Source organism: Neovison vison, chromosome 3 (assembly GCF_020171115.1).
Source record: "Neovison vison isolate M4711 chromosome 3, ASM_NN_V1, whole genome shotgun sequence".
In the NCBI taxonomy this organism is placed as follows: Eukaryota; Metazoa; Chordata; class Mammalia; order Carnivora; family Mustelidae; genus Neogale; species Neogale vison.
The window spans coordinates 212838394-212866101 of NC_058093.1; the positions used below are offsets into that span (position 1 = coordinate 212838394).

The 27708-nt window shown below is 52.0% G+C and overlaps 2 protein-coding genes across 3 annotated transcripts in view; one reads left to right on the plus strand and one right to left on the minus strand.

Annotated features, from left to right (window-relative positions):
* MED15 (mediator complex subunit 15) overlaps positions 1-8218 on the plus strand; it is a 67833-nt gene extending 59615 nt beyond the window's left edge. For both annotated transcript variants that reach the window (XM_044243747.1, XM_044243748.1), the window contains 9 exons: positions 3229-3365; positions 3463-3590; positions 3803-3937; positions 4024-4087; positions 4965-5031; positions 5534-5694; positions 5800-5966; positions 6448-6546; positions 7221-8218. In XM_044243747.1, coding sequence (XP_044099682.1) covers positions 3229-3365; positions 3463-3590; positions 3803-3937; positions 4024-4087; positions 4965-5031; positions 5534-5694; positions 5800-5966; positions 6448-6546; positions 7221-7357 — 1095 coding nt within the window. In that variant the 3' untranslated portion in view covers positions 7358-8218. The remainder of the gene's footprint in view (positions 1-3228; positions 3366-3462; positions 3591-3802; positions 3938-4023; positions 4088-4964; positions 5032-5533; positions 5695-5799; positions 5967-6447; positions 6547-7220) is intronic.
* A 624-nt stretch (positions 8219-8842) lies between these two features.
* On the minus strand, positions 8843-14341 carry LOC122903180 (coiled-coil domain-containing protein 74B-like). Its single transcript, XM_044243749.1, has 8 exons — positions 14083-14341; positions 13186-13227; positions 12107-12163; positions 11177-11357; positions 9752-9941; positions 9594-9673; positions 9430-9501; positions 8843-9270 (listed from the first exon to the last, which is right to left on the minus strand). Exons 1-8 carry the CDS (start codon positions 14339-14341, stop codon positions 9132-9134), a joined length of 1020 nt encoding a protein of 339 aa, XP_044099684.1. The 3' UTR covers positions 8843-9131.
* Positions 14342-27708: the final 13367 nt, after the last annotated feature.

Sequence of the window (27708 nt, forward strand, 5' to 3'; positions counted from 1 at the left end):
GTCTGTGTCTTGCTGATCGCGTCCCTTCTGAGAAGAGCATGCTTATTCTGAAGATGCTTCCTTACAGGTCAGGGCTGCCGCTGCCGTCCTATGGGTACCCCAGCGGAGCCTTTGGCAGCCGGCTGCTCCAGGCCTTGGAGTGAGGTGCTTCAGTGCCTGCAGCACCTGTCTGCCTGATTCCTTCCTTGTGACAACAAACCGGGGTCAGGAGAACAGGCGAACTAGAAGGCCTGTTCTGTCAGCCTTTCAGGAGAGGGGGCTCTCAGACACTCTCTGCCCCCGGCCCTGCAGCGTGTCCCATGGCTGTGTCTTCAGACTGGGGGAATACTTCATGACCCCGACGCCCATGACAGAGCAGGATTCTGTGCTGGACACGTGCTGGATGCAGTGCCCTGCGTGGGGGTCCAGGGGTGCAGGGGTGACGTGGGGTCCCTGGCAGTGTGAGCAGGTGGTGCCACTGTAGGGTCCATATTCCTCTTTGCTCTGGGGACACATCACGTACAGGGTCCAAGAGGTCAGGAATGTTCCAGGGATGTCTGGTTATGGGTTGTCCCGAGATGGCTACAGGGTATGGTGCCACCAGCGTCCCCTGAGGTATCTTCATTGCACTTAGCTCCCCAGATGAGGCCTGCTGCCCTGCTGCCCAGCATCCTGGCCCCGCCACTCCCCTGTGGTTTGGCTGTGTCCCCTCTGCTTGAAACTTGCCTTCCCCCACTCCTGCCTTCAGGCTGTTGTGCAGGGTCTCTTCCCAGACACTTGTCCTTGCTCCTTGGGAGAGTAGATGGTGCTGAGATGCCTGAACTCTGCTAGCCGTGTGACCTTGAGCATGTCCCTTCTCTCTTAATTCCCACTTCCCCTGTGTGATATGTAGGTGACAGTGAGCGGGTACATTAGTGTCACATGGCATGTGCCAGCCGTTGTGACCGCCAAGCCTGTGCCTCTGGCAGAACATGTGTGGGGAGGGAAGATGCGGAGCTAGGGCAGTGGTGCCCCGCTCTGGGGGGCTTCATACATCACTGGAGGGGCCCAGCTGTCTCGCTCCTCTCTGCCCCAGCATCAGCTAAACGGAACACAAACCTGAAGCCGGGGGGGGGGGATCTCTGTCTTCTTAGCCACTTTGGTTGGCCATTTTTTTCGTGACAGAGGCCTTCAGGTTGCGACTCCTCGTCCTGCGTGTGTCTGTGGCATCTCAGGATCTGGGAAGCCTATGAGCCCTGTGCTGACTGGTGAGGGGATCCTGAAGGCCTGGGAAGGGGAATGTGTGTGCTGCCAATAGAATCAGGCGTTTTTCCAGAGGCACTGTCAGATGTAAAGAGATCTGGATTGGATGTCGAAAGCCTAGGGGTTTCCTGTGGTGGCCTGGAGAGTGGCCTGGGGTAGCCTGTGGCTCAATGTAAGAGACAGGCTCGTAAGAGGAAGCAGAAGCGTTGAGCTTGTGCCCAGGCCCGGGGCAGGCTGCTTTTGCCTGTGTCTTGCAGACTCTAATGCCCAGGGGAGCCATGTGTGCTCCATGGAACCCAGCAGAGGGTGTGGGGAAAGTGCCCTGTTTCCTGTGGTCACAGTGCTGAGGGTGCCTTTTAAGATACAGCTTCAGACATTTAGGTGGGAAGTGAACTGTGCAGTGGCCTTCCCCTTGGCAGTGGCTTTGTGCTGGTCATGGTGCCCTCACATGCCTCGTTTCCCTTGAGAGAAGCACCAGCTTTACACTACAGACAGGAGCTGAACACCTTCTAGAAGGGACATCTGCTGGAGCAGAAGCTAATAAGGCTGGGGCTCTTCCCTGGGGCAGATGCAGGTGGGTGAGGCAGGAAGAGGGCACATCAAGAGGCAGTTTCAGGGGCACAAGGTGGTGTGTGGCAGCAGGTTGGGGAGAGGGAAAGGGGAGGTGACAGCGGGGCCTTTGTAGGAAACCACTCCAGGGGAGTTTCCAGGCCTCGCAGGCTGAGCCCAGGGTGTGGAGGCCCTAGGCCTGTAGTTCTCCCTCCTTGGCACCATCTGCTTCTTGGCATGGGCTCTTCTGAGATGGCCTGTTCACCTTCCTAGTCCTGGGAGTTTGTTGGTCCTTGGGTGGATTCTGGAGCCTCTTGTCCAGTGCCAGGGGCATGCTGCCTGCCCTGGGACTCAGCGTAGCCCAGCACTGAAGGCAGGCCCTGCCTAGGAGAAGCCTGCTGCACTCAGTTCAATTTAGCTGCCCCAGGCCCTGTTTCTGCCCTCGCTGGCATCACTGTGAATCACCTGGGACCTGTTGCTTCACTTGTAAGAACAACCGGGCCTAGCAGCTGGAGGCCTGAGCTTACATGTTCTTGCCCCCGCGCCCATGGCAGATGAGTGTGTGGGAGGGAGGCGCAAACCCCCGGCCCCAGATGGCACGAGGGTCTAGAGTACCCTGAGACAAGCACTGGGCTCAGTCTGCAGAACTGGACAGTCCAAGAGTTGGGGGGTTATGGATTAGGCTCCAGGAAGCAGGGGGGCTCAGCATGTAGGAGCTTGACTAGGGTGTGGGAGGAGCCCTCTCCGCTGACCCTGGGAAGCCCTGGAACTAGCAGGGAACTTTGGTCTGGTTCTTGCCGGGCCCTTACGCCACCGTCACCATGTCCTGGGCGAGGCAGGTCTGCTCGCTCTGCCAGTCAAGGTCTGGCTCCACCAGACCGAGGGTCCTCAGGCCACACGTGCTGGCAGGGGCTGACACAGGGGCCACTTTGCTCCCATTAAACATGAGAGAGGCTCCCACTGTGCCCTGAGAGCTGGGGGGAGCTCATGGAAGCATGTGGGAAGCTGGTCCCATCTGTCTCAGGGCGGGGTCCTCATTGGCACCTAGAGGAGAGCAACACAGGCCGGGAAGGCCAGGCAGCACCATCCAAGGCCATAGGCCTTCTCTGGCTCCCCTATCTGTCAAACAGAAATATGGGGATGTCCTGTTCCAGCGCAGAAGCCTATGGACCTCATGGTCTCCCTGCCAAGGAGCAGGAGCTGCCCAGCCAGGGCTTTGTGCCAGCCACTCATCATCGTGGACTTGTGTGTGTGGATCCTCGGGGTGGGGCCCTGTGCCCGTGTTGGTATTCATGGCGCAGGGTGTCTGAAAGAAGGGGTATTTGGGTGAGGCTGAGAGGGTGAGGGGGCTTCTGTGTGCAGATGGGGTCTGTGACAAGGGGATGGGGGTGGGAGTGAGGGCGCAGCAGGAGTGAGAACGTGTGGCAGGCGAGCAGGCTGAGCCCCCTCCACTTCCAGGTCAGCCAGAACAGCCTCACCATGCTGTCCTCGCCGTCACCGGGCCAGCAGGTGCAGACCCCACAGTCGATGCCCCCTCCCCCCCAGCCATCCCCGCAGCCTGGCCAGCCCAGCTCGCAGCCCAACTCCAACGTCAGGTAGGCCTGGCGGGGGTGGCCCTCCCCACCTGTCTCCCAGGGCGGGCCCCACCTTGTGCCCCAGCTCACAGGTGCACCTGCTTTTGTTTTGCTGCAGCTCTGGCCCTGCCCCTTCCCCTAGTAGCTTCCTGCCGAGCCCCTCACCACAGCCCTCCCAGAGTCCAGTGACGGCCCGCACCCCGCAGAACTTCAGCGTCCCCTCCCCGGGACCTTTAAACACCCCCGGTAAGTCGGGTCGGGGTTGGGTGTGATCCAAGGCCCAGAACCCATTGTGTAACCCACACACAGACCTGCAGGTCAAGGGGCTGAGATTCGCCCCTCACCATCTGGAGGCCTCCGCTTATAACAGGGTGGGTGAGCTCTAGATCCCCACCTGGAGGGTTTGCAGAGCCCGGGCTTGTGGGTGGGAACTGCGCTTACCATGTCATATCCTGCAGTGAATCCCAGCTCAGTCATGAGCCCAGCTGGCTCCAGCCAGGCCGAGGAGCAGCAGTACCTCGACAAGCTGAAGCAGCTGTCCAAGTACATCGAGCCCCTGCGCCGCATGATCAACAAGATTGACAAGAATGAAGGTGCGGCCGGCGCTGGGGCACAGCATGTTTGGGGATGGCGGGGGGATAGCCCAGGCACGTGTCTTAGTGGCCCCTCTCTGTCCCAGACAGAAAAAAGGACCTGAGTAAGATGAAGAGCCTTCTGGACATCCTGACAGACCCCTCTAAGCGGTGAGCTTTGCCTCCAGGCTCCTGGAGGAAGGATGGCACTCTGCCCACATCCGGCTGCATGGTTGGCCCAGCCTTGAATGAGCGTTTAGTGGTGATGTGGAGTTCAGAGAAGGGGCCTTAGGGCTCCACTTACGTTTGTCTGCTGAGGCTCCAAGCCCCTGGCCCCCTACCTTTGCGGTGCCCCTGATTTACCAGTGGCCTTTGGCAAGTGACTTCATATCAGTTAGCCCATCTGCAAAAAGGGGCAGCTGTGGCTCACTCAGCTTGGCTGGGAAAAGGAAACAAGACGACCCCTTGAGAAGCACTTGTAAGGCAGTGGGGCACTAGCTTCTCGGCACACACGCCCATGCTGGTCAGTGCCAGGGCTGCTGTGAGCACCAGAGCTTGGTCTGCGGTACAGGACTGTGCATGTGGACTGGCCTTTGGATTTGTCCCTCTCCCTGCCTCAGCTTAGTCTGTGCTCCCTTCTAGAAGGGCTTCTCTTTTCCATTTACTAGACAAAATGCTGGAAACAGCAGAACTAGGCCTCTTGGATCTGGACCACCCTCCAAGCCCTCTTGGATTGATCCTCATTGGAATTCTACGGCTGGGGGTCAGGGGCCCAGCCTCTGTCCCTCCCCACTGACCCATTACATTTATGCCCTGTTCTGCCAACCAGGATGGGGCCACTCCTGAGGACAGGACAATCTGTCCTTACACTTTGCGTCTAGGAACAGCTGGTCAATGGCTGGGGCTCCTGTGGAGGCTTGTGCTGGCCGAAGCTGGCTCTGTTCACACCAGAAGAAGCCAGGCGGGCGGTGGCTAGAATCGGCACCCGAGAGCCACCAGCGCGCCATCGTCAAGCATGGAGGGTCAGCCACATCCCTTCTCCCCACAGGTGCCCCCTGAAAACACTGCAGAAGTGTGAGATTGCCCTGGAGAAGCTCAAGAATGACATGGCAGTGGTGAGTGGGACACCACGGCCTGGTGGTGTTCAGAGGGCCGCAGGCATCTCTGAGGAGACTGGGACTCACCCCACAAGTGGGGAGAAGTGTTCACAGTCAGGAGTGGGTAGAGGGGGCATGCCACTCAGCCTGGGGACCTCTCCCAGGAGTCTTCTTCCAGGTCAGGTCGGCCTTGGGGAAGGAGAGCATGTGTGCGAACATGGGAGAGGTCACCCTCCGGCTGTGGTCCTGTGGGTGTTCCCTCCATCCGCCAGGTTCACAGACTTTTGTGTACGCTCATCTCCACTGTCTTGTTTCCACACGAGGCCAAGCCCTTGGGGGGAGGGGCCTCAGGGGAAAGTCAAAGCCACAGAAGGCAGGCGAGTGCATCTAAGATAACTGTATTTATCTCTTGGGGGCAGAGGTGGTGGGGAAGCTGTGAAAGTCTGGCTGTGAGGTTGAGGACCTCAGGGTCTAGAAAGCTTCCCAAGAGTGGGCTGCTGACCCCACTGTCCTGTCCCAGCCCACACCCCCGCCGCCTCCGGTGCCGCCAACCAAACAGCAATACCTGTGCCAGCCACTCCTTGATGCTGTCCTGGCCAATATCCGCTCACCCGTCTTCAACCATTCCCTGTACCGCACCTTCGTGCCGGCGATGACCGCCATCCACGGCCCACCCATCACGTACGTGTAGCACAGGGCTCATGCTCGCGCTTGGCAGTGGGCCGTGGGCTGTGGGTCGTGGGCCACAGCCTAGCCCCATGTGGTGACCATAGCTGCCTCTTCCAGAGCCCCGGTTGTGTGTACCCGGAAGCGTAGGTTTGAAGACGACGAGCGGCAGAGCATCCCCAACGTGCTCCAGGGGGAAGTGGCCAGATTAGATCCTAAGTTCTTGGTGAATTTGGATCCTTCTCACTGCAGTAACAATGGCACCGTCCACCTGATATGCAAGTTGGGTGCGTACCAGGGAGGCGGGGCTGGTGCTGTGGGAGACTGAGTCCTAAACTCCAGCCCCAGGGTTCTGCCCCTGCCCCTGGCTCCAGAGTAGGCCCAGCCCAGGCCCACCTGCCCCATCGGGACTCGCACTGTGCCTCCCACAGATAGGCACACACACACCGTGGCCCGAGGCCCACCAGCCCCACATCCTTCTGGATCCTCCCACATACCTAGCCTAGGATGTGCCCTGAGGGCTGAGCCTGGAGCCCCCACACTCTCACCTCTTACCCCTGCTGGGGAGGCCCCCTCCCTGCCTTCTAGGTACCAAGCCTGAGGTCCTAGGGAAATGTGGAAGCCTGGGAGTCAGAGTGACCTCCAGACTTTGCAGCAAGCCTCCCCAGAGCCTTTTGGGATTCGAAGAGCCCTTTTCGGATCAGGGCTGTGAGGCAGGGCAGGTTGAGGCCTTGGGCCGGGTCACAGGCACAGCTGCATGTGTTGCAGATGACAAGGATCTCCCGAGTGTGCCGCCACTGGAGCTCAGTGTTCCTGCTGACTACCCTGCCCAGAGCCCACTGTGGATCGACCGGCAGTGGCAGTACGGTGGGTGAGCCGCGAGGACAGCCGTGGTGAGGCCTTGTGGCTGCTCTCTCGGGGCCGTGGCGGGACGGGGTTGGCTCCAGGCAACTGGGTTTCCTCCGGGCTCCCACAGTGGAGCCCACTCCTCCCCTTTCTCTTCCCCTTTGTGGACAGGAGTGGGTTGCCCAGAAATCACTTGGAAAGAAAGGGGTCTCTGTCTCTATGGTGTTCTGTCTGCCTGCAGGGCAGCCATGTGTAGTGGTGAGGAGTGAGCAGGCCCATCCACTCCTGGGGGCCTCTGCAAGGCCGATAGGGGAGCACAGAAGGAGCTAGGGTTCGTGGGGACCCATCTGGGTGACATGGCTGCAGACCAGAGGCCCAGAGAGAGCCCTGTTGATGGGGACCAGTGCCCCTGCAGCTCAGAGCTAGTGTGGGGGGCTGGGATCCCAAGACTGCCCCTGAGTGGGGGTCCTGGGCTCCAGACCTGTCTACACTGTAGTTCTCCACTGATGCGTGGGCCTGGGAGGGGAGCCCATCAGCTACCCCACTGTGTGAGGGAGATGGCACCCCTGCTCACGTTGGCTGGGTGGAATGCCCCAGATGATAGCCTGTGTCTATGGGGTAGCCCATTCACAGAGAGTTGCTGCATGGCCCAGCATCAGGCCCAGCACCGCTCATGGCCCACTGCTCTGTTGCAGACGCCAACCCCTTCCTGCAGTCGGTGCACCGGTGTATGACCTCGAGGCTGCTGCAGCTCCCCGACAAGCACTCAGTCACAGCCCTGCTCAACACCTGGGCACAGAGCATCCACCAGGCCTGCCTCTCAGCCGCCTAGCCACCCAGCCGCTGGGGACCGCAGCGAGAGTCAGCGGCCTCGTCAGGGCCACAGAGGGCATGCACCTCGAGTCGGACATTTCTAGGTGTTGGCTCCCTTAGAGAGCCTGGGCTTAGATTAGCTTTCCTGCTTTTATCTTCTGCCTTGGGGACTTGCCAGACATCCTCCCACACTTGTACATGACGAGGGCAGGTGGCTGTGGGGCTGGCTGCATCAGTGATGGGGTTGGGACATCCCCCAGGGAGTCAGACATGCCACCAGCCCTGTGTGCTCCTCCTTGGGCTGCTGTCCCCTCGGCCTCTCCAAGGCCTATGTCCTTCCTCAGCACGGGGGAGAACTCAGGGTCTTGTTAGAGCCTCTTATGTGTGTGCACCAGAAACACATCCTGTTCCTGTAAGGGAACATGGGGAGCATAGGAAACCCTGAAAACGCACACAGAATTCTCTGGTCACAGTTTTAGGTTCAGACCCTGCCTACCGTGGGCATGTGGGGTAAGCCACAGGGAAGCTCCTGCATCCCAGGGTGCTGGCCGAGTCTCAGAGGGAAGGTTGGCCTGCAGGTGGTTGCAGATCCCCTGCGGTCGCCTGGGCCTCATACCTCATGGCATTCTCCCTTCAAGCCATGGGGGTCTGCTCAGCACTGTGGGAGAGCCTGGGGAGCAGGGGCACCTGGGTGGATCCTGTCCCTGGCACCGTGCCCACTCTGGGGTCAGGGCTCAGAGCCGTTCCTGAGAGCGAAGAAGGCTCCCTGACAGGGCATCAGCCCGCCAGCCCTCTGGTGTTGAGAGGGTCCCCCTTTTCTATGTGCACTACCATGTCATCTGTGGTTCTTATAATAAATTTATTATTCCTGTGTTTGTCATGAATTTGTCACTGTGTCCCCTCCCCTCTGAAAGTCTGGGTACTACTGTCCAGTGAGGAACATTGTCAGGGCTGAGCCCAGTTCCCTACCTTGGGGATGGCCATGGAGATCCAGATCTTAGTTCCCCCTTTTTTGGGTGTCAGGGCCGTAACCTCACCCAGGTTTCTGGCTGGGTTCCTGCTGCCAGAAGCAAGACGAGGTGGAGATGAGTGCTGAGGAAATGGGCCTGGAGCACAGCCCTGCCAGGGACAGGTGGACGCAACACTGACTGCACCCATGAGCTGTGGTTGTGGGGGCCCTTAGGGGCAGGAGTATCACCGGGTGGGGCCCCAGAGCCCCGGAGAGGGCCACTTCCGAGGCGCCGTGGCCCTCCGTGTTGGAGGGAAGGCCCGGCAGGATGGCGCATCAGCCGTGTTTGTCAGCCTGGAAGCTGGCCGGGACCAATGGGGAAGAAGGCGTCTCGCCCTGTGCGCAGGGCCAGGAACCCCCCTGCACACTTGCCCGCCCTGGATGAGCCCGGAGTCCCAGGCACCCCCGGCAGGCCCCTCCTACTGCAGGGAGCAGAGCTAGGGGCACAGAGCAGGGCAGTGATGCCCAACAGCAGTGAGGGATGAGACACACAAGTGGAGGAACGAGCTTTATTTCCAGTCTTCAGCGGGGTAGGGTAATACTTCTTTCATGTTTTCATGTAAACGCAGAATAGCAAAATACTGAGCAAGAAAATAAAGTTTCCCAGTTCTGAGACCAAGTACTTTATCTGCCACGAGTTTCGTTTATCTGGAATTTCAGTTGGCCTAAACGTATGAGAATTGTCTGGAAGTGCTATCTAGAGAGGGTGAGGATCTCCAGCCGGGGGGTTGGTCACGGGCCTGGCCGAGAGCTGCTGTGCAGGCGCAGATGGGCGCCACTGGCCTCAGAGCACCGAGCGGTGCAGTCGCCGGCTCTGCACCACCTGCAGCCTCTTCTGCCGCTCAGCGAAGTTGCTCTTCAGGGTCTGCTTCAGCGCCGGCAGGATGGAGCGCTCCGCCATGGGCATCGGGCTCAGAATCAGGCTGTTTGGGCAGAGGGTGGGCACTGCAGAGCCCCTAGGAGTAGGAGCCCAGCCCAATGCAGCCCCAGGCAAAACACGGAGCCATCTGGGTCCCAGTCTCTTCCACACCCCATACGGGGTTTGGAGGCCACCTCAACCTCCCCCTGCCAGTGCAACTCACCATTTCTTGGAGACGCCCTTGGTGGGGACCTTGGGGAGCTGCATGGCTCCTGGGTGAAGGGCCTCCTGGTCCCTGGTGAGGGAGGAGTCAGCAGTGAGCCCCAGAGGAGAAGACCTTGCTGGGGTAGGGTGGGATGGGGTGAGGGCTCTGAGGCTCTCACTCACTTGGGAGAGCTGGGCCCAGACTCCTCAGGGGCAGCCTTGGGTCTCTGATTCTCTTCCAGGAGAGCCTTGAGGTGTTGCAACTGGAAGGCAGGGAGAAGAGGGGCAGTGGGCAGGCTCTTCAGAGGTGGCGAGGGGCAGATCGGGGTCCCGAGCCTCACCTCTTGGGCCTGCAGGAGGTTGGCGTTCCACAGCTGGCGGATGATAACCTCACATTGCTGAATTGTGGTGGGCTTGCGCAGGTATGGAGGCAGGCTCATCGCGGGGGGCTGCTTGCCCTTGTGCTGGTTGCCTGCCGTGGAGCTCGCCACTGCACTGGAGGTCTCCCCTTCTTCCTCTCTGGAACAGTCACTGCAGCAGCCTGGAGCTAGCCTGCCAGGCTTGGTCTAACCACCCCCCACCTCTCTTCTGGGCACCACCTGCTCCAGCCTGAGAATGGTGTGGGGAGGAGGGGTGTCCACACAGCCTCCTCAGGGACTGGGTCCCTTCTGCTGACTAGGGTGCTCCCGGCACCAGGTGGGGGGTTTTCGGTGCCAGCTGGGACCTGGGTCCATCCCTTCCTCCTCTCTCAAGGTGCCCTGAAGTTTCAAGGTGGTTCAAGCTGCGGGGCCACCCTCAGTCCTGACCCCCACACCTGTGATTCTGGTTGAGAGAATCTAAGGACTGTGCTGAGAAGCGGAAGCCTGCTGGTTGCCCTACCCAGAGGACAATGGGATCTCCGTTTTTGGATGCAAAGTCCAGGTTCCTGGGGTGCCTGGGTGGCTCAGTGGGTTAAAGCCTCTGCCTTCGGCTCAGGCCATGATCCCCGGGTCCTGAAATCGAGCCCCGCATCAAGCCCTCTGCTTATCGGAGAGCCTGCTTCCTCCTCTCTCTGTCTGCCTGCCTCTCTGCCTACTTGTGATCTGTCAAATAAATAAAGTCTTTAAAAAAAAAAAAAAGTCCAGGTTCCTTGCTGCTTTCCAGGGCAGTCCCAGAAACTCAAGTGTCAGCCTGGTCTTGCTCTGGCCTGCCAGCTCTGCGCCTCACAGAGCTGAGCACACTTCCCCGGGTGAGCCCAGGAACCTGACTTACTTATTCCCCGACTTGGTGAATAGCAGGGTAATTTAAAGGCCAAATCAGGGCACCTGGGTGGCTCAGTGGGTTAAGCCGCTGCCTTCGGCTCAGGTCATGATCTCAGGGTCCTGGGATCGAGTCCCACATCGGGCTCTCTGCTCGGCAGGGAGCCTGCTTCCCTCTCTCTCTCTCTGCCTGCCTCTCCATCTACTTGTGATTTCTCTCTGTCAAATAAATAAATAAAATCTTAAAAAAAAAAAAAAATAAAGGCCAAATCACTTTGTTCCATTTCTGTGAGAAAACGGTTTTGGAGGCTGCTGTTGGCATCCTCGTGTGGGCTTGAGTCAGCATAGAGACCCTGCAGACCCCCTGGGGAAAGGGGGAAGGCAGTGCCCACTAGATGGGCAAGCCTGGAGCAAGTCTGCGTTCACCGGCAGACTGGCCCATTTGGAAGGGCTGAGCAGCTGGCTGGTGGCAGAGTGTGAGCTTGGTAAATGGAGCGCTGGGCCCACGGGGTCTGGGCGAGCCCTTACTTGGCCGGCCCCTGCATCCCTGGGGCTTTGTCCAGCTTGCTGTTGTGGAACAGGGCAGCAACTGGGGTCTCTTCTTCCAGGTCCATCTTCTGGGGAACATCAGCTTTCGAGTCTTGCCTCTTGGAGAAGCTGAGCTGGGTCCGGGCCTTGCCTTGAGAGTTGGCAGCAGCCAAGGCGGTCACTGTGGGCATCGAGAATCCGCGCCTAAGTCGCCCAGGATCAGCCATGTGTGCCCATGGAGTGCCTGTCCCCTGCCTCAGTTTCCACCAAGAGATGGTAACAGAGCCCCCATCGGGGGGCTGCTGGGAGATCCAAACCCAAGGGTCTGAGGTTCTGTGAAAAGCTGGCTCCATGTAGTCAGGGAAGGCCAGGGCTGGGGGTGGCCCCACAGCTGTTCCCTGACTCTGAAGCAGTGCCCCATTCTGGGCAAAATGACACTGAGTGGGAGGTCTGGGACCCAGCCTGTGCCAGTGTCCTTTCCAAGGACAATGCCTACTGCCTGCCTGGGGCCCACAGAGGAGGGGCAAGGGCTGCTCCTTTGCAAGGACGCCTGGCCTGAGGAAGGCAGAGTGGGAAGAAGAAGCTATCAGCCCTTAACTCTGCAAAGAACACCACAAGCCCAGAACTCCAGGCGGAGCCGCCTCTCCCCACCCCCAACCTCTGCTTCCTGCCTGCTTGGTGGGGGGTCCTAATGAGCAGGGCTTTTGCCACCCCTCCCTGGAAGACCACTTAGTGAGGCACAGAGGCTCCTCTTTCCGTATTTCGGGGGGCGTCTGCCGTAGGGCCTTGTGCCCCATGTTGGTGTTCACTCCCTTTGTAGCCAAGCCCATGGGGCTTTCAGTGCCCCACATTGGCCATTGGGCCCAGGGTCCCCATGAGGCATGTGTCCCTCCCCGACCCTGAGCTCACAGAGGGTGCTGGCGTGCTCACCTGATGTCGAATTTGAGACGGACTTGATGGAATGAAAGCTGGAACTGGAAATGCTGCCTGTGGGAGAAGGCACAGGGTCAGTTGGAGATGGCAGGAATGCCACTTCCATCCTAGTGTCCCCAGATGCTTCTGTCCCCGCTCCTCTCCATGGGTGAGGGGCCCGCGGCCTGTGCCCGCCTGTGTGCTCACACAGGGCCCTCCCCAACTCTGGTGAGGCAGAGCCAAGGCCGGGGAAAAGGCGATTTCTTGAAGGGCCATCCAGAAAGCAGTGGGCTTAGGCCCAAAGGAGCCCTGAAGGAGGATGACCTCTTCTGAGGTCCCACTGGGGTCCCCTGGCATCTCCGCACTGGGACCACCAACAGGCCCCGCCACTTGCCGAGGACAGCTCACCGGAGCTGCTCCTCCCTGTCGGAGGAGGGCCCACCACCCCACCATTCTCTGTGTCCCCTAGAAAAGGAGCCCTGGACACCTCCCAAGACTGGGGCTCCAGGCTAGCACCACCCAGACTGGGCCCCAAAGGTAAGTGGGGAGAGCAGGCTGGGCTGGGGGACACGCAAAGTGAATGGGCTACTATCAGGATGAGGAAGGGCAGTGGGTAAGTGGCTGTGGGTCTCTCCATCTCCACTGCCTTCACCCAGCCCTCTTGGTCACTGTGGAGATGGGCAGGGAGGCTCCCTGAAAGGACTGTGCCTTCCTAGTACAGAGCCTTCTGCCCTGAGCCCAGAGGCCCAGGGCTGGGGCTGCCCAGTGCTTGCCAACCTTGCAGAGGGAGCCTGGGGCCTACCATAGCCAGAATCCAAGTCAGAATCCATCAGAGCAGCAACGCTAGGGAGGGCAGCTGCTCTGCCTGTTTCCCTGCTGCCCAGACCTTAGGCCTTGGGATCCCCGAGAGCCCACCTCTGTGCTTCAGTGCACAGTCACCCAAACCATGGCTGGGGGCAGTGGCGTCTCTCCAGGTCCCCCAGGACCCCTCCTCACTGGGATAGGACAGTGCAGCTAGCTGGGTGAACACAAGCAACCCAGGGGCTGCTCCAGACATCAATAACTTTCCATCAGCCACCCGAGGGCCTCATTCTTACCTTTCTTTGGCTTCTGACTCATTATTAGCTTGTAATGGAGATCTGAAAGCAAACACATGCTTCGGTCATTTCTGAAGCTGCTGCCAGTTTGAGAGAAGAGGTCTGCCTTGTCCCGGGTGCTCCCCTCCTGCTGAACCCCTGAGAGACTTCACACATGACCTTGACTCAAAACTCCTTATGTCAAGGGGAGGTGGAGTCCTGACATAATGGGGACCCCTTGATCTCATACTGAGCACTTCAAGTGGACAGCAGGAGAAGGGTGGGGAGAAACTGAGGTAGCACTAGGTGCGTGGGGGAGAAGAGATCCAGCTAAAACATAAGGGAGAAGAGAGAGGGAAGCAGAGTAAAAGACAGGTTCCGCTTCAGGCCTGGCCCATGGGGGTGAGGAGCCACAAGCAGGGCCAAGTTAGGAAGGCCTTGCCCTGAGGAGACTCCTGTACGCGGGAGAGCTGGATGGTGCCGGGCATAGAGGCCCTTGATTTGGGGGCATTTAGGTTGTGAAAATCATTGAGCTGTATGCTCGCACTTTTTACTTCCACAAAAAGTTTTTTTTTTAAACAGGCGGGTCTGATTCCTAGAGACGAGACTGCCACCGGGCTTACTGTGGGAAATGCCATGGACAGGCTGCCCTGCCAGATGGCTAGATGGCCCCGACGCATCCCGACCCCCAAGACCACCCTGGTTTGGGGCCGATGGCGGGGGAAGGGAGTCCAAGCCCCGCATGGCAGGACCCGGGGTTTGACTTGCCGCCCTGTGTCTGTCCTCCTTAAAACCCTGCGTGTTCTAGAGTCCACGCGTGTTTCCGTGCTGGAGGCACCCGCGGGCAGCAGGTCTGCGTCCCCCTCGGGCCCCAGCGGCTGTGGGTGCCCCAGGCGCGGCCCCGCCGCTCGGACTCACCCTTGTTCTCCCGCTTGAGGTACTCGATCTCCTCGTGGAGCTTGACCAGAGTCTCAGAGTGCTGCTGCTGCAGGAACTGCAGGCTCTTCTCCAGGTCCACGACCCGCTTCTGCGCCTCGCTGTGCCCAGCCTGCGCGCCGTGCTGTCCGGAGTGCTGGACGACCGCGGGCTGGCGGGGGCGCGGGCGCGACGCGCCCCGAGAGCCCGGGATCCCCGAGCTGGGGGGCCGCTGCCCGGCCGCCGCCACCCCAGCGCTCATGTAGCCGCTGCTGCACGCCCACTCGGTTGCTGGGCTGCCACAGCTTGGCGCCGCGTCGCCATGGAAACGGGCGCGAGCGAGGGGGCGGGGCGTGCGAGGGGCGGAGCTGTTTGTGGGGGCGGGGCTCGCGTCAACGTCCGCCTCAGCCCTAATAACCTGACTTAAAAGGTATCCGCCTTTAGGGTAGGTCTTAATTTTGTATGCTTGTCTTAATAGTTCACTTTCTGAATGGATGCTACGGATTACAGATTGAGTTTCTACTTCCAGTAATTACAAAATGCTCTGCTTTATGAAATGTGGACAAAATATATGAAACCACTGCCTGAAAGCACTGGAGAAGAACAACAAGCAGACAAAAACTAGACGGAGGCAGCAGCTCTTGAAAGAAAAGCTGCTTTGGGGGCGCCTGGGTGGCTCAGTCATTAGGCATCTGCCTTCGGCTTGGGTCATGGCCCGGGTGTCCGGGGGTCCTGGGATCAGCCCCGCATCGGGCTCCCTGCTCAACAGGAAGCCTGCTTCTCCCTCTCCTACTCCCTCTGCTTGTGTTCTCTCTCTCGCTGTGTCTCTCTCTGTCAAATAAATAAATAAAATCTTGAAAAGAAGGAGAAGAAGAAAAGAAGAAGAAGAAGAGCTGCTTTTCCGTGAGGGTTCTCTCTCCCAGACCTCAAACAGGAAGCCACAGGTCCAATGGCTGAAGAGGCAGAGGATGGGAACACCACCGCAGCTGGAAACCCAGGGGGCAACGCTGGGAAGTTTGGAGCCTCTGCGGGTGAGGAGCTGGAAGCTGTAAACTTCAGGTATGTGGCTGGCCTCAACTGCCCACGTGTGGGCAACAATTCCAGGGACTCCAGGGAAAGACTAAGAGTGGAAGGCCAAAAGCTGAGGAGAGATTCACTTGCTATCAGTTCCATGGATGAGTTTGAAGTCTGACAGAGGAGCTTGGTAAAGGCCTCAGTTTTCCTTCTAAACCCCCAAAGGGCCACACCTTGGGAATGAAGACTACGTTCTAGAGATGAGATCTGCCCTAGAACTAAGGGCAAAATCAAAATATATCTGCCCTCGTGAAACTTAAAGCCCAGCCTCCATAAGTTTGGGGTGATGTTCCGTAATTCAACCACCTGAAGAACAAAACTCAACATTCTTCAGAGAATTACAACAGAACCCAGAATCTCTGCGCCATATCATCCATGATGCCTGATATAAATAATAAATACTGAACATGCCAAGAAACAGACAAATGTGACGGAGTCAAGAGAAAAAATTCAAAAAAATATTCAGATGCAGTCAACAGAAATAGATCTGCACATAATTCTAGATAATAAATTTATAAGAAAGTACTTTATACTAAATATGATTAAAATCTACAGAAAAAACAGATGGCTGTAGTGATTGATCATGGAGAGATTTTAAACGATTGATACAGTAAGTATGGGGAGAAGGGCGCCTGGGAGGCTGAGTCGGTTAAGCCACTGCCTTCAGCTCAAGTCATGATCGCAGAGTCCCAGGCTCCAGTCCCACATTGGGCTCCCGGCTCTGCAGGGAGTCTGCTTCTCCCTCTGACCTTCTCCCCTCTCATGCTCTCTCTCACTGTCTCTCTCTCAAATAAATAAATAAATAAATCTTTTTAAAAATAAAAATAAAAAGTAAGTATTGTGGGGGTGTGGGGGGGCAGTCCAGATACAAATATATCTGGACTTCTAGTTTCCTGGCCTGGCACTGGAAATCAACCAGCTGAAAAACAACAAGTCTTCTTAGATCCTTCAGAGAACTAAGATCATAGGACAAGTTTTGCCCCAAAATTGGAGAGGCAGGCAGGCAGAAACAGAATCTCAGCTTTCTGGAGCAGAACCCTCTCCATAGGAACCACTACTAGGGAAGGAAGATCCAAACTGTAATTGATGTATTGCTGGTGTGGCTCAGTGTGGAAAAGTTTGAAAATTTTAAAAAATACAAGGTGGGGGGGGGTCCAATCTTAAGGGATGCTCTCACCTTTGTGAGTTTGACCTTCATGAGAATGCCCTCAAAAGAAAGTAGGATGGCCCTAAATGCCAAACCGGACCTGGAGAGAATGAAATACCTCTCTAGCCCCCATCTAGCCTTCCCCTTTCTCCACACCTTTCCACCACATCAGTGGGGCTCCTGGATAAAAATGGGATACTAGTGAAAGAATTGCTCACCTCAGACCTAATTTAAAAAGAAGTTTCTAGGAAAACCCAAAGATACCAAGATAAATTGAAGGCCCCTGAGGAATATCTTGCCTCTGACACTTATGGCTATGGCAAACAATGAATATGGACTAAACCCTAGCAAGGTAAATATGAAATTTCACACTAAAGGTCTATTTACCTCAGTTTCCTCCACATGATGCATCATGTCCAACTTTCAACCAAAAAATTACAAGGCATACTAAAAGACAAAAAACACAGTTTGAAGAGACAACAAGCATCAGAGCTAGACTTGGCTCTGGCAGAGATGTTGGAATTCTCAGATTGGGAATTTTAAAAGCTATAATGAATGTGCTAACGGCTTTGATGGAAAAAGTGGCCAACATGAAAGAACAGATAGGTGACATAAGCAGAGAGATGGAAACTCTCAGAAGGGAGAGGAAATATGAGAAATCAAAAACACTGTGACAGAAGTGAAGAATACCTTTGATGGGCTCAGCAGTAAACCTGGACAAGGCAGAGGAAAGAATCAATTAACTTGAAGACTTGTCAAGAAAAACTTCTAAAACTGAAGTGTAAATAGAAGGATGAATGAAGAGAACAGAAAAGAACATCCACAAATTTTGTGACTATTATGAAAGGTGTTGCATAGGCATACTGGGAATACCAAAACGTGAAGAGAGAAAGATACAAAAGAAATACTTAAAACAATAATGACTGATAATTTCAAAAAATTAATGAAAGAAAATCACAGATCTAGGAGTTTTGGGGAACACTAGGCAGAATAAACACATAAAACATCTAAACTCCTAGGCATATCATATTCCAACTAAAGAAAATTAAAGATGGAGAAAATCTTGAAAGAAACTGGAGGAGAAATAAAACACCCAAACAAACAAACCCTTACCTATAAAGAAGCAAAGACAGAATTACATTGGACTTCTCAGAAACCATGCAAACGGTGAGAGAGCAAAAGAAGATAGTTCATGTGGAAAGAAAAATGCCACAAACCTAGAGTACTGTATCTAGCTACATGTACCTTCAAAAGTGAAGGAGAAATAGTAAAGACTTTCTCCATTTCTTTGTGTCTTCCTCAATTTCTTTCATGAGTACTTTATAGTTTTCTGAATATAGATTCTTAGCCTCTTTGGTTAGGTTTATTCCTAGGTATCTTATGGTTTGGGGTGCAATTGTAAATGGGATTGACTCCTTAATTTCTCTTTCTTCTGTCTTGTTGGTGTAGAGAAATGCAACTGATTTCTGTGCATTGATTTTATATCCTGACACTTTACTGAATTCCTGTACAAGTTCTAGCAGTTTTGGAGTGGAGTCTTTTGGGTTTTCCACATATAGTATCATATCATCTGCGAAGAGTGATAATTTGACTTCTTCTTTGCCGATTTGGATGCCTTTAATTTCCTTTTGTTGTCTGATTGCTGAGGCTAGGACTTCTAGTACTATGTTGAATAGCAGTGGTGATAATGGACATCCCTGCCGTGTTCCTGACCTTAGCGGAAAAAGTAAAGACTTTCTCGAACAAACAAAAATTGAGGAACTTCGTTGCCAGTAGTTTTGCTTTGCAAGAAATGTTAGAAGAAATTCTTCACAAAGGAGAAAAATGACATAGGTCAGAAACTCTGATCTAAATAAAGAAAAGAAGAGCTTTAAAGAAGGAATAAGTAAGGTAAAAAAAATGTTTTTGTTTTCATATTCTTCTTTTTGTAAGATTTTATTTATTTGTCAGAGAGAGAGAGAGCAAGCGCACAGGCAGACAGAGTGGCAGAGGGAGAAGCAGGCTCCCTGCTGAGCAAGGAGCCCGATGTGGGGCTCCATCTCAGGATCCTGGGATCACGATCTGAGCCAAAGGCAGCCACTCAACCAACTGAGCCACCCAGGTGCCCCTTCTTTTTCATATTCTTAATTAATCTAACAGATAACCCAGGTTGTTTAATCATAGCAACCATGCATTTGGTAATTATAGCTTATTAATAAGTGAAATGAATGACAGCATTGTTATCAGAGATGGGAGGGTGAAATTGGAAATGTTCTAAAGTTTTGCACTACCATGAAGTGGTAGGTGTTATTCTAAAGAGAACTTGGATTCACTGTAAATGTATAATCGAGGGCAACCACTTAAAATAGTTTTAAATAAAAAGTGTAATTGATATGTGAAGGGAAGAGAGAAATGGAATAATATAAAAGGCTCAGTTAAGGGGAATCTGGGTGGCTCAGAGGATTAAGCCTCTGCTTCGGCTCAGGTCATGATCTCAGGGTCCTAGAAATGAGCCCCCACATGGGGCTGTCTGCTCAGCAGGAAGCCTGCTTCCCCCTCTCCCTCTGCCTGCCTCTCTGCCTACTTGTGATCTCTGTCTGTCTGTCTGTCAAATAAATAAATAAAATCTTTAAAAAAAAAAAAGGCTCAGTTAAAGGAACACCTGGCTGGCTCAATTGGTAGAGCTTGCAACTCTTGATCTTGGGGTTGTAAGTTTGAGTTCCATATTGGTGTAGAGAGAGTACTTAAAAATAAATAATCTTAAAAAAAGAAAAAAAAGGCCCAGTTAAAACCAGACAAGATGGGAAAAGAATGGAAGAGGAAAAGAGAAACAAAGAACAACGAACAGAAAACAGTAACAAATATGGTAGATAGTATTACAACTATTTAACAATCATATTAAATACCAATGCCATAACTACACCAATTGAAAGACACAGACCATCAGAGTAGATGTTAAAAATGAGGCTTAGGGGGGCGCCTGGGTGGCTCAGTGGGTTAAAGCCTCTGCCTTTGGCTCAGGTCATGATCCCAGGGTCCTGGGATCAAGCCCCACATCGGGCTCTCTGCTCAGCAGGGAGCCTGCTTCCTCCTCTCTCTCTCTGCCTGCCTCTCTGCCCACTTGTAATCTCTATCTGTCAAATAAATAAATAAAATCTTAAAAAAAAATGAGGCTTAGGGGTGCCTGGTTGGCTCAGTTGTTAAGCATCTGCCTTTGGTTCGGGTCATGATACCAGGACCCTGGGATCAAGCCCCGCTTCAGGCTCCCCGCTCAGTGGGAAGCCTGCTTCTCCCTCTTCCACTCCCCCTGCTTGTGTTCCCTCTCTCACTGTGTCTCTTTCTGTCAAATAAATAAATAAAATCTTAAAAAATATTTTGAACTAAATGAAAATGAAAATACAACTTAATGAAATGTGGGAGATACAGTTACAGTGGTTTCCAGAGGGAAAGGGATACAGAATGGATAAAATATATTTTTTAAAGATTTTATTTATTTATTTGACAGAAACAGACCACAAGTAGGCAGAGAGGCAGGCAGAGAGAGAGAGGAGGAAGCAGGCTCCCTGCCAAGCAGAGAGCCCGATGCAGGACTCGATCCCAGGACCCTGAGATCATGACCTGAGCCGAAGGCAGTGGCCTAACCCACTCAGCCACCCAGGCGCCCTGGATAAAATATTTAAAAAATTGTTTTTAACCTTGAGTTAGGGAAGATCTTCTTAAATAAGATAGGAAGCATAACAAAGAAGACTGATAATTCTGACTTTATAAAAATTTCCTGTGCCCAAAATTTAAAAAACAAATAACAGACTTAGAAAAAATATTTGCAACATACATAAAGGAGAAAAAGTTAATATCTAGAATGCATCACTGATTCCTATATATTAAGAGACAAACAATATAATAACATAAAAGTTAACCCCATAAAGTGATTAAGGAACAAGTGAATGAAATCATGTTCAAGAGAAGCTAGAAAAGAAATGGGGGTGTGCCTGGATGGTTCAGTGGGGAGTCTGCTTCTTCCTTTCCATCTCCTTCTCCCCCTCCCCCTACTCCTGCTCTCTTCGTCTCAAATAAATAAACTAAAAAAAAAAAAAAAAAAAAAAAAGATGGTATCAGGCACCTGAGAAAGGTTTACTTCTTATTTTTTTAAAGATTTTATTTATTTATTTAATTTATTTCTTTGGGACCAAATTGGAGGGATTTTGCATTTTGGTGGTTTGGATACAAAACATTGATTTATTGAGTAAAATGGATGATGTCTTCAAGCATATTTTCCTAAAAGACAGGCAAGCCAGATGGATGTTCATTTTCTCTTTTTTCCTTTAAAATTTACATATTGCTTTAATAAAATTAAGAAATAATGAAGCTCTTTTATTTATTTTTTTAACGATTTTATTTATTTATTTGACAGAGAGCACAAGTAGGCAGAGAGGCAGGCAGAGAGAGAAGAGGAAGCAGGCTCCCACTGGGCCACCCAGGTGCCCCAATGAGGATCTTTTAAAATCTACTATTATAGTGGGACACTTGGGTGGCTAAACATCTGATTAAACTTCTGATTCTTGATTTTGGCTCAGGTTCTGATCTCAAGGTTGTGCATTCAAGCCCTGCACTGGGCTCCATGTTGGGCATGGGGTCTACTTTAAAAAAAAAAAAAAAAAATCAGAGCGCCTGGGAGGCTCAGCCGGTTAAACATCCACCTTCGGCTCAGGTCATGATCCCAGAGTCCTAAGATTGAGCCTCGTATCATCTACCTGCTCAGAGAGGACACTGCTTCTCCCTCTGTCTGCCGCTCCCCCTGCTTGTGCTCTCTCTCTGTCAAATAAATAATAATCTTTAAAAAAAAAAAAATCGGTTAGGGACGCCTGGGTGGCCCAGTGGGTTAAAGCCTCTGCTTTCGGCTCAGGTCATGATCCCAGGGTCCTGGGATCGAGCCCCACATCGGGCTCTTTGCTCAGCAGGGAGCCTGCTTCCTCTTCTCTCTCTGCCTCTCTGCCTACTTGTGATCTCTGTCTGTCAAGTAAATAAATAAAATCTTTAAAAAAAAAATCGGTTACAGAAAGGCTTCAGTCTTCCCTGCCACTATTCACAACTCCCCAAACATAAACCCTACATATCCGGACACTCTTTCTTCTCCATAGCTTTCAATGATGTGCTTGGCTACCATTTCTTGATTTATCAAAATGAGCCACACTCACTGGCTCCCTGTTCTTATAGATGAGGATTTATCTCACTTGTATCACCCAAACCACATTCCAATGCAGTCCTATTATTATTCTTAGCTCCTCTCTTATTTATATTTGTAATCTTACACCTTCATTTTTGGTTTTATCTTACTTGGCAGCAAATGAAGTGTAGCCACGGACTCATGAAAGCGTGATGTTGTCAATGCGTCTGTTTGGAAGTCACTGGTCTTACTGTGTTTCCTATCGCTCTCAAGCCTGCCCTGATAGGATGGTGGAACGAATTTAGATGAGCTCGTTATGGTGCCCGCCGGGTGCAGTCACTGTGTGGAGCTGACATTATGTCCCGTGAGATGCAAGACGTGCTCTAACCAGGGACTAATGTAGAGTGAAATTTCCCCATAGCAAAGATACCCCAAGATTTCAGGAATCAAGGGGTAGAAACGGGGGTGGCTCCTTCCACTGTTACTAATCTAACGACCTACGGTAGAGTATTGGCTTCCCATCCCCAAGACTTTGGGTTCTGCTGGTTGCGAGGTCTTGGTTCCCAGGGATGGGAAGGGACACACTGGTCCTACCGAACAGGAGGCTGAGACTGCCACCTGGTGACTTTGTCAAGCAAATAAGAGGGTTGCCCTACTGGTTGGGATGACTGGTCTTGATGATCAAGTGTAGATGGGTTTGCTACACAGTGGGGGCAAGGAAGAACACCTGGCACCCAGGAGACTCTCTTGGTAATCTTACTTAGTACTCCCACAGTCTGTGGGAAAGTTACGGAAAACTGTAACAACCTAAAACAGGCACAGAACCTAAAGCAGGAAGACACAGAAACATCAAGAATAAAGATCTAGGGGCGCCTGGGTGGCTCAGTGGGTTAAGCCGCTGCCTTCGGCTCAGGTCATGATCTCAGGGTCCTGGGATCGAGTCCCGCATGAGGCTCTCTGCTCAGCAGGGAGCCTGCTTCCCTCTCTCTCTCTCTGCCTGCCTCTCCGTCTACTTGTGATTTCTCTCTGTCAAATAAATAAATAAAATCTTAAAAAAAAAAAAAGAATAAAGATCTAGGTCACCCCACCATATTACCCCATCACCATCCCCCAAAATATGACCGGCTAGGGACAGGCAGAACAGGTGGTAGAAGAAGAGCAGTCACGTCCTGTGGCCAATCTCAGAAGCAAGCGTGCCAGCAGTTAAAGATGTCCTTTGTCTTTTGTACCTGCTACTTCTCTTTTTCTCCTCTCTCATTCTCTTGTTACCTGATAGTATTAATGTGTAAGTCATAATTTTTTCTATATCTCAATAGCAGGTTATAAGAGGGCTCCTGGGTGGCTCAGTTGGTTAACAATCTGCCTTCGGCTCAGGTCATGATCCCGGAGTCCTGAGATGGAGCTGCACCTCGGGCTCCCTGCTCATCGGGGAGCCTGCTTCTCTCTCTCCTACTCCCCCTGCTTGTGTTGCTTCTTGCTCTCTCTCAAATAAATAAATAAGATCTTTAAAAAATTAGTCGGTCATAGGATAGCAGAATCAGGGGCACCTGGGTGGCACAGTCAGTTAAGTACCTGGCTCTTGGTTTCATCTCAGGTCATAGTCTCAGGGTGGTAGAATCAAGCCCTGCATTGGGCTCCATGCTCAGTGCAGAGTCTGCTTGAGTTGCTCTCTCCCTTAGCCCCTCCCCTCCCTCTCTAAAATAAATAAATCTTTTTAAAAATAAAGGATAGCAGGATCAGAAAAGAAAGCAACATCCGCTCACGGATGGATAAAGAGGACCCTGGGGTTCCTGTTTGGGTTTGACTGTAGGAAGGAGAGCTGAATCACACAGTGTGATTTCTGAGTACCTTTACTCAGAGGTGAGATGTGGAAAAGGAGTCATTTGGACACCAGGCTGACAAAAGGATAGACTGTGCTGGGTTCACTGTTAGCACAACCACCATTCATTTTTAAGGCTGAGAACTATATTTTCCAGAATCTCCTTTCCTATACTGTTTTTTTTAAAGGTTTTATTTATTTATGAGAGAGGAGGTGGGGAGGGACAAGCAGACTCCGAGCTGAGCGTGGAGCCCAACACGGGGCTCAATCTCAGGATGCTAAGAACACAACCTAAGCTGAAACCAAGAGTCAGATGCTTAACCGACTGAGCCATCCAGGTGCCCCTCCCATACGATTTTGGGGTAGAGTAGGCCAGAGAGGAAGTCATTTGTGATTTGGAAGATGAAGGTGAATCAGTTACAGGCAAGTGTGTGGGTAAAAGAGACTCACAGAGCCTTCCTGGAGCGTTACCCTCTTCATCACTGAATTCTGAGATGAGCGGTAGAAGCTTCTCCAAGATTGTGAAGAACCTTGATGCTTCAGGCTGAGATCCCTAGCATAGCTCCTTTGAACTTGAAGACTCATAGCTCCCGTGACCTCTGCTCCTTAGACTCTTCCAATGCTCACAGGAGCTCCTAATTCTATACTAAATTCCTGTCATGTGGGGCGCCTGGTTGGCTCAGTGGGTTAGGGCTCTGCCTTTGGCTCAGGTCATGATCCCAGGGTCTTGGGATCGAGCCCCACATTGGGCTCCCTGCTCAGCGGGAAGCCTGCTTCTCTCTCTCCCACTCCCCCTGCTTGTGTTCCCTCTCTCGCTGTGTCTCTTTCTGTCAAATAAATAAATAAAATATTTTTAAAAGAAAAAGAAGGGAATATAACGGTACCACACTACATAGCTCATCAGTGAACAGTATTTACATCATCCTAATAATATCAATACTAGTTATTAATTTCACCAGAAATTATGACACACTGTGGAGGAGGGGGTCATGGGTGAGTGTTGGGGGAGATGGGGAGATGAGTGGGTATTTTTGTAAGGGGGATGATGATGATGATGTCTTATGTTCCCTCAGACGTCAGTAAAGGATATTTAAAATAAGGAAGAAGTAAGAAATGAGAAAACATTATTTTGAAATACAGAGATAGGGACTCCTGGCTGACTCATTTGGCAGAGAATGCAACTCTGGATCTCAGGGTCACAAGTTTGAGCCCCAGGATAGGGGTAGAGATTACTTAAAAAAATAAAATAAAAAAGAAAGCTGGAGATAAATGTCAGAAAAACAGTTTAAAGAGTTGAAAGGATTGCTTGTAGGAGGCTGGACTGCTATTGTTTTTTCCTATACTCTCAGAGCACTATTTGACTTTTTTTAATTAAAAAAATTTTAAATTAAAATCCAGTATAATTAAGAAACAGTGTTCTAGGGACGCCTGGGTGGCGCAGTTGGTTGGACGACTGCCTTCGGCTCAGGGCGTGATCCTGGAGTCCCGGGATCGAGTCCCACATCAGGCTCCCAGCTCCATGGGGAGTCTGCTTCGCTCTCTGACCTTCTCCTCGCTCATGCTCTCTCTCACACTCTCTCTCTCTCAAATAAGTAAATAAAATCTTAAAAAAAAAAAAAGAAACAGTGTTCTATTAGTTTCAGTGATTCAACAGTTCTATACATTATTCAGTGCTCCTCACCAGAAGTGTACTATTAATCCCCTTCACCTAGTTCACCACGTCCCCACCCACCTCCCCCTCTCTGGTGACCACCAGTTTGTTCTTTGTATTTAAGAGTCTGGTTTTTGTGGGGGTTTTTTTGTCTCTTTTTTTTCTTTGTTCGCTTGTTTTTTTTTTTGTTTGTTTCTTTTTTTTTCCTTTTTTTTTTTTGCAAGAGAGAGAGAGTGAGAGAGAGAGAGCATGTGAAAGCAGGGGGGAGGGGCAGAGGGTGAGCAGGGAGCCTGATGTGGGGGTTGATCCCAGGACTCTGGGATCATGACCTGTGTCAAAGGCAGACCTTTACTTACTGAACCACCCAGGTGCCGCTGAGATTTTTTTTAACTTACTTCTCTGCACCTTGTTTTGTCAGTAAATTGGAAATGTAATAACACTTGTCTGGCAGAATTTATTTCAAGGATGCAGGGAGATGATGCATGAGAACTCTAAACACTTTTTACATGAATACAAAGGAATGAAAGATAAGAAAGCTACCTCCAGGGCGCCTGGGTGGCTCAGTGAGTTAAGCCTCTGCCTTCAGCTCAGGTCATGATCTCAGGGTCTTGGGATCAAGGTCTGCATCAGGCTCTCTGCTCAGCGGGGAGTCTGCTTCCCTCTCTCTTCTCTGCCTGCCTCTCTGCCTACTTGTGATCTCTCTGTGTCAAATAAATTTTAAAAAATCTTTTTTAAAAAAAGATTTTTAGGGGAGCCTGGGTGGCTCAGTGGGTTAGGCCGCTGCCTTCGGCTCGGGTCGTGATCTCAGGGTCCTGGGATCGAGTCCCGCGTCGGGCTCTCTGCTCAGCGGGGAGCCTGCTTCCTCCTCTCTCTCTCTGCCTGCCTCTCTGCCTACTTGTGATCTCTGTCAAATAAATAAATAAAAATCTTTTTAAAAAAATAAAAAAGATTTTTATTTATTTATTTGACACATAGAGATCACAAGTAGGCAGAGAGGCAGGCAGAGAGAGAGATTGGAGGAAGCAGGCTCCCTGCCGAGCAGAGAGCTGGGTGTGGGGCTCAATCCCAGAACCCTGGGATCATGACCTGAGCCAAAGGCAGAGGCTTTAACCCACTGAGCCACCCAGGCGCCCCAATAAATAAAAATCTTAAAAAAAGAAAGAAAGCTACCTCCATTGCAACCCCAAGATGTGGCTGGAAAGAGAGTGGCAATTTTCCCATTTGACATTCTTTTATATAAATAAGCAGATAACTCCTATTATAAAAACATTCCCCCATGAGAGGCAACAGGCCTCCGACTGGCAGGACATTCTCCTGTTTCCTGACTCAGCTCCGCACAGAGATGTCCGATCTCCATTCATCTACGGGCTGATGCAGGTGGAAAAGCAGTTGGAGAAAGAATATGTAAGATGCGTGCCAGATTCTCTCATCAGAGACTGGAATGGCCATGGGCCTCGTTCAGAGCGACTGAACATCCTGGTTTGTCTGGTTACCCTGGTCATAGTCCCTTAGATTGCAGGCATTCATTTAGGCTAAAAATACAGGACAAAATGCTTTAGGTACCACATGGGAAGAGGGCAAACTTGTTACGCTGCGTGCATTTTAAGAGATTAGGTTACAGGGGCTCCTGAGTGGCTCAGTCATTATCTGCCTTTGGCTCACTTAGGTCATGATCCCAGGGTCCAGGGATGGAGCCCTGCATCAGGCTCCTTGTTCAGTGGGGAGAGCCTGCTTCTCCCTATCCCTCTGCCCATCCCTGACTCCCGCTTGTGCTTTCTCGTTCCCTCTGTCAAATAAATAAAATCTTTTAAAAAACGAGAGAGAGAGAAAGAGAGATTGGGCTATATTCTTGATGAAACAAAAGACATGTGTGTGTGTGTGTGTGTGTGTGTGTGTGCCTAAAGCAGGTAAATGAGATTTCCCCCCTTTTCTCTCAAAAAGATCATCAAATCTGCTCAAACGGCTGCCCAAACTCTTCATTGTGAGCCTATATTCTCAGGGTATTGGCATAGAAGAAACAGCTTTAGACTGGAAAATATTAAAGTGAAATGTTGCAAAGAAACCTCGTTTAGAAAAGCACACAAGGCTAGTTCCTGGGGGACGTGTTAATTTTGGCAAAACATTTTTTTTCTGGTACCATTTGATCAACTGCTGTGTCCCCCCCCCTTTTTTGTAGATGTATGTATTTGAGAGAGGTGGAGCACAGTGAGGAGGGGGTGGAGAGAGATGGAGAGAGAGAGTTTTCTTTTCTTTTTTTTTTTAAGATTTTATTTATTTATTTGACAGACAGAGATCACAAGTAGGCAGAGAGGCAGGCAGAGAGAGATAGGAGGAAGCAGGCTCCCCGCTGAGCAGAGAGCCCAACGCGGGACTTGATCCCGGGGCCCCGAGATCATGACCTGAGCCGAAGGCAGCGGCCCAACCCACTGAGCCACCCAGGCGCCCCGGAGAGAGAGAGTTTGAAGCAAACTCCACACTGAGCCCCATGTGGGGCTCAAACTCATGACCCCTGAGATCACAACCTGAGCTGAAACCCAGAGTCAGATGGTGCTACCCAGGCGCTTCCAGTACGGGCCACTCTTTCCAAGTGATTGTCAACATGGTGAGCCAAAAGATTCACAACAGTTCAGACTTTTTTCTATATCGTGAAGGGAAATTTAAATGGTGTTTATTATGGTATTAGCTCCACCGGTCAATCCAAATCTCTTGGAATCGCTGAAGAAAAAACAAAGGTGGACCTTTGAGCAACGCAGGGTTCGGGAGGCTGCATGCCAACACCATGAGCAGTCAAAATC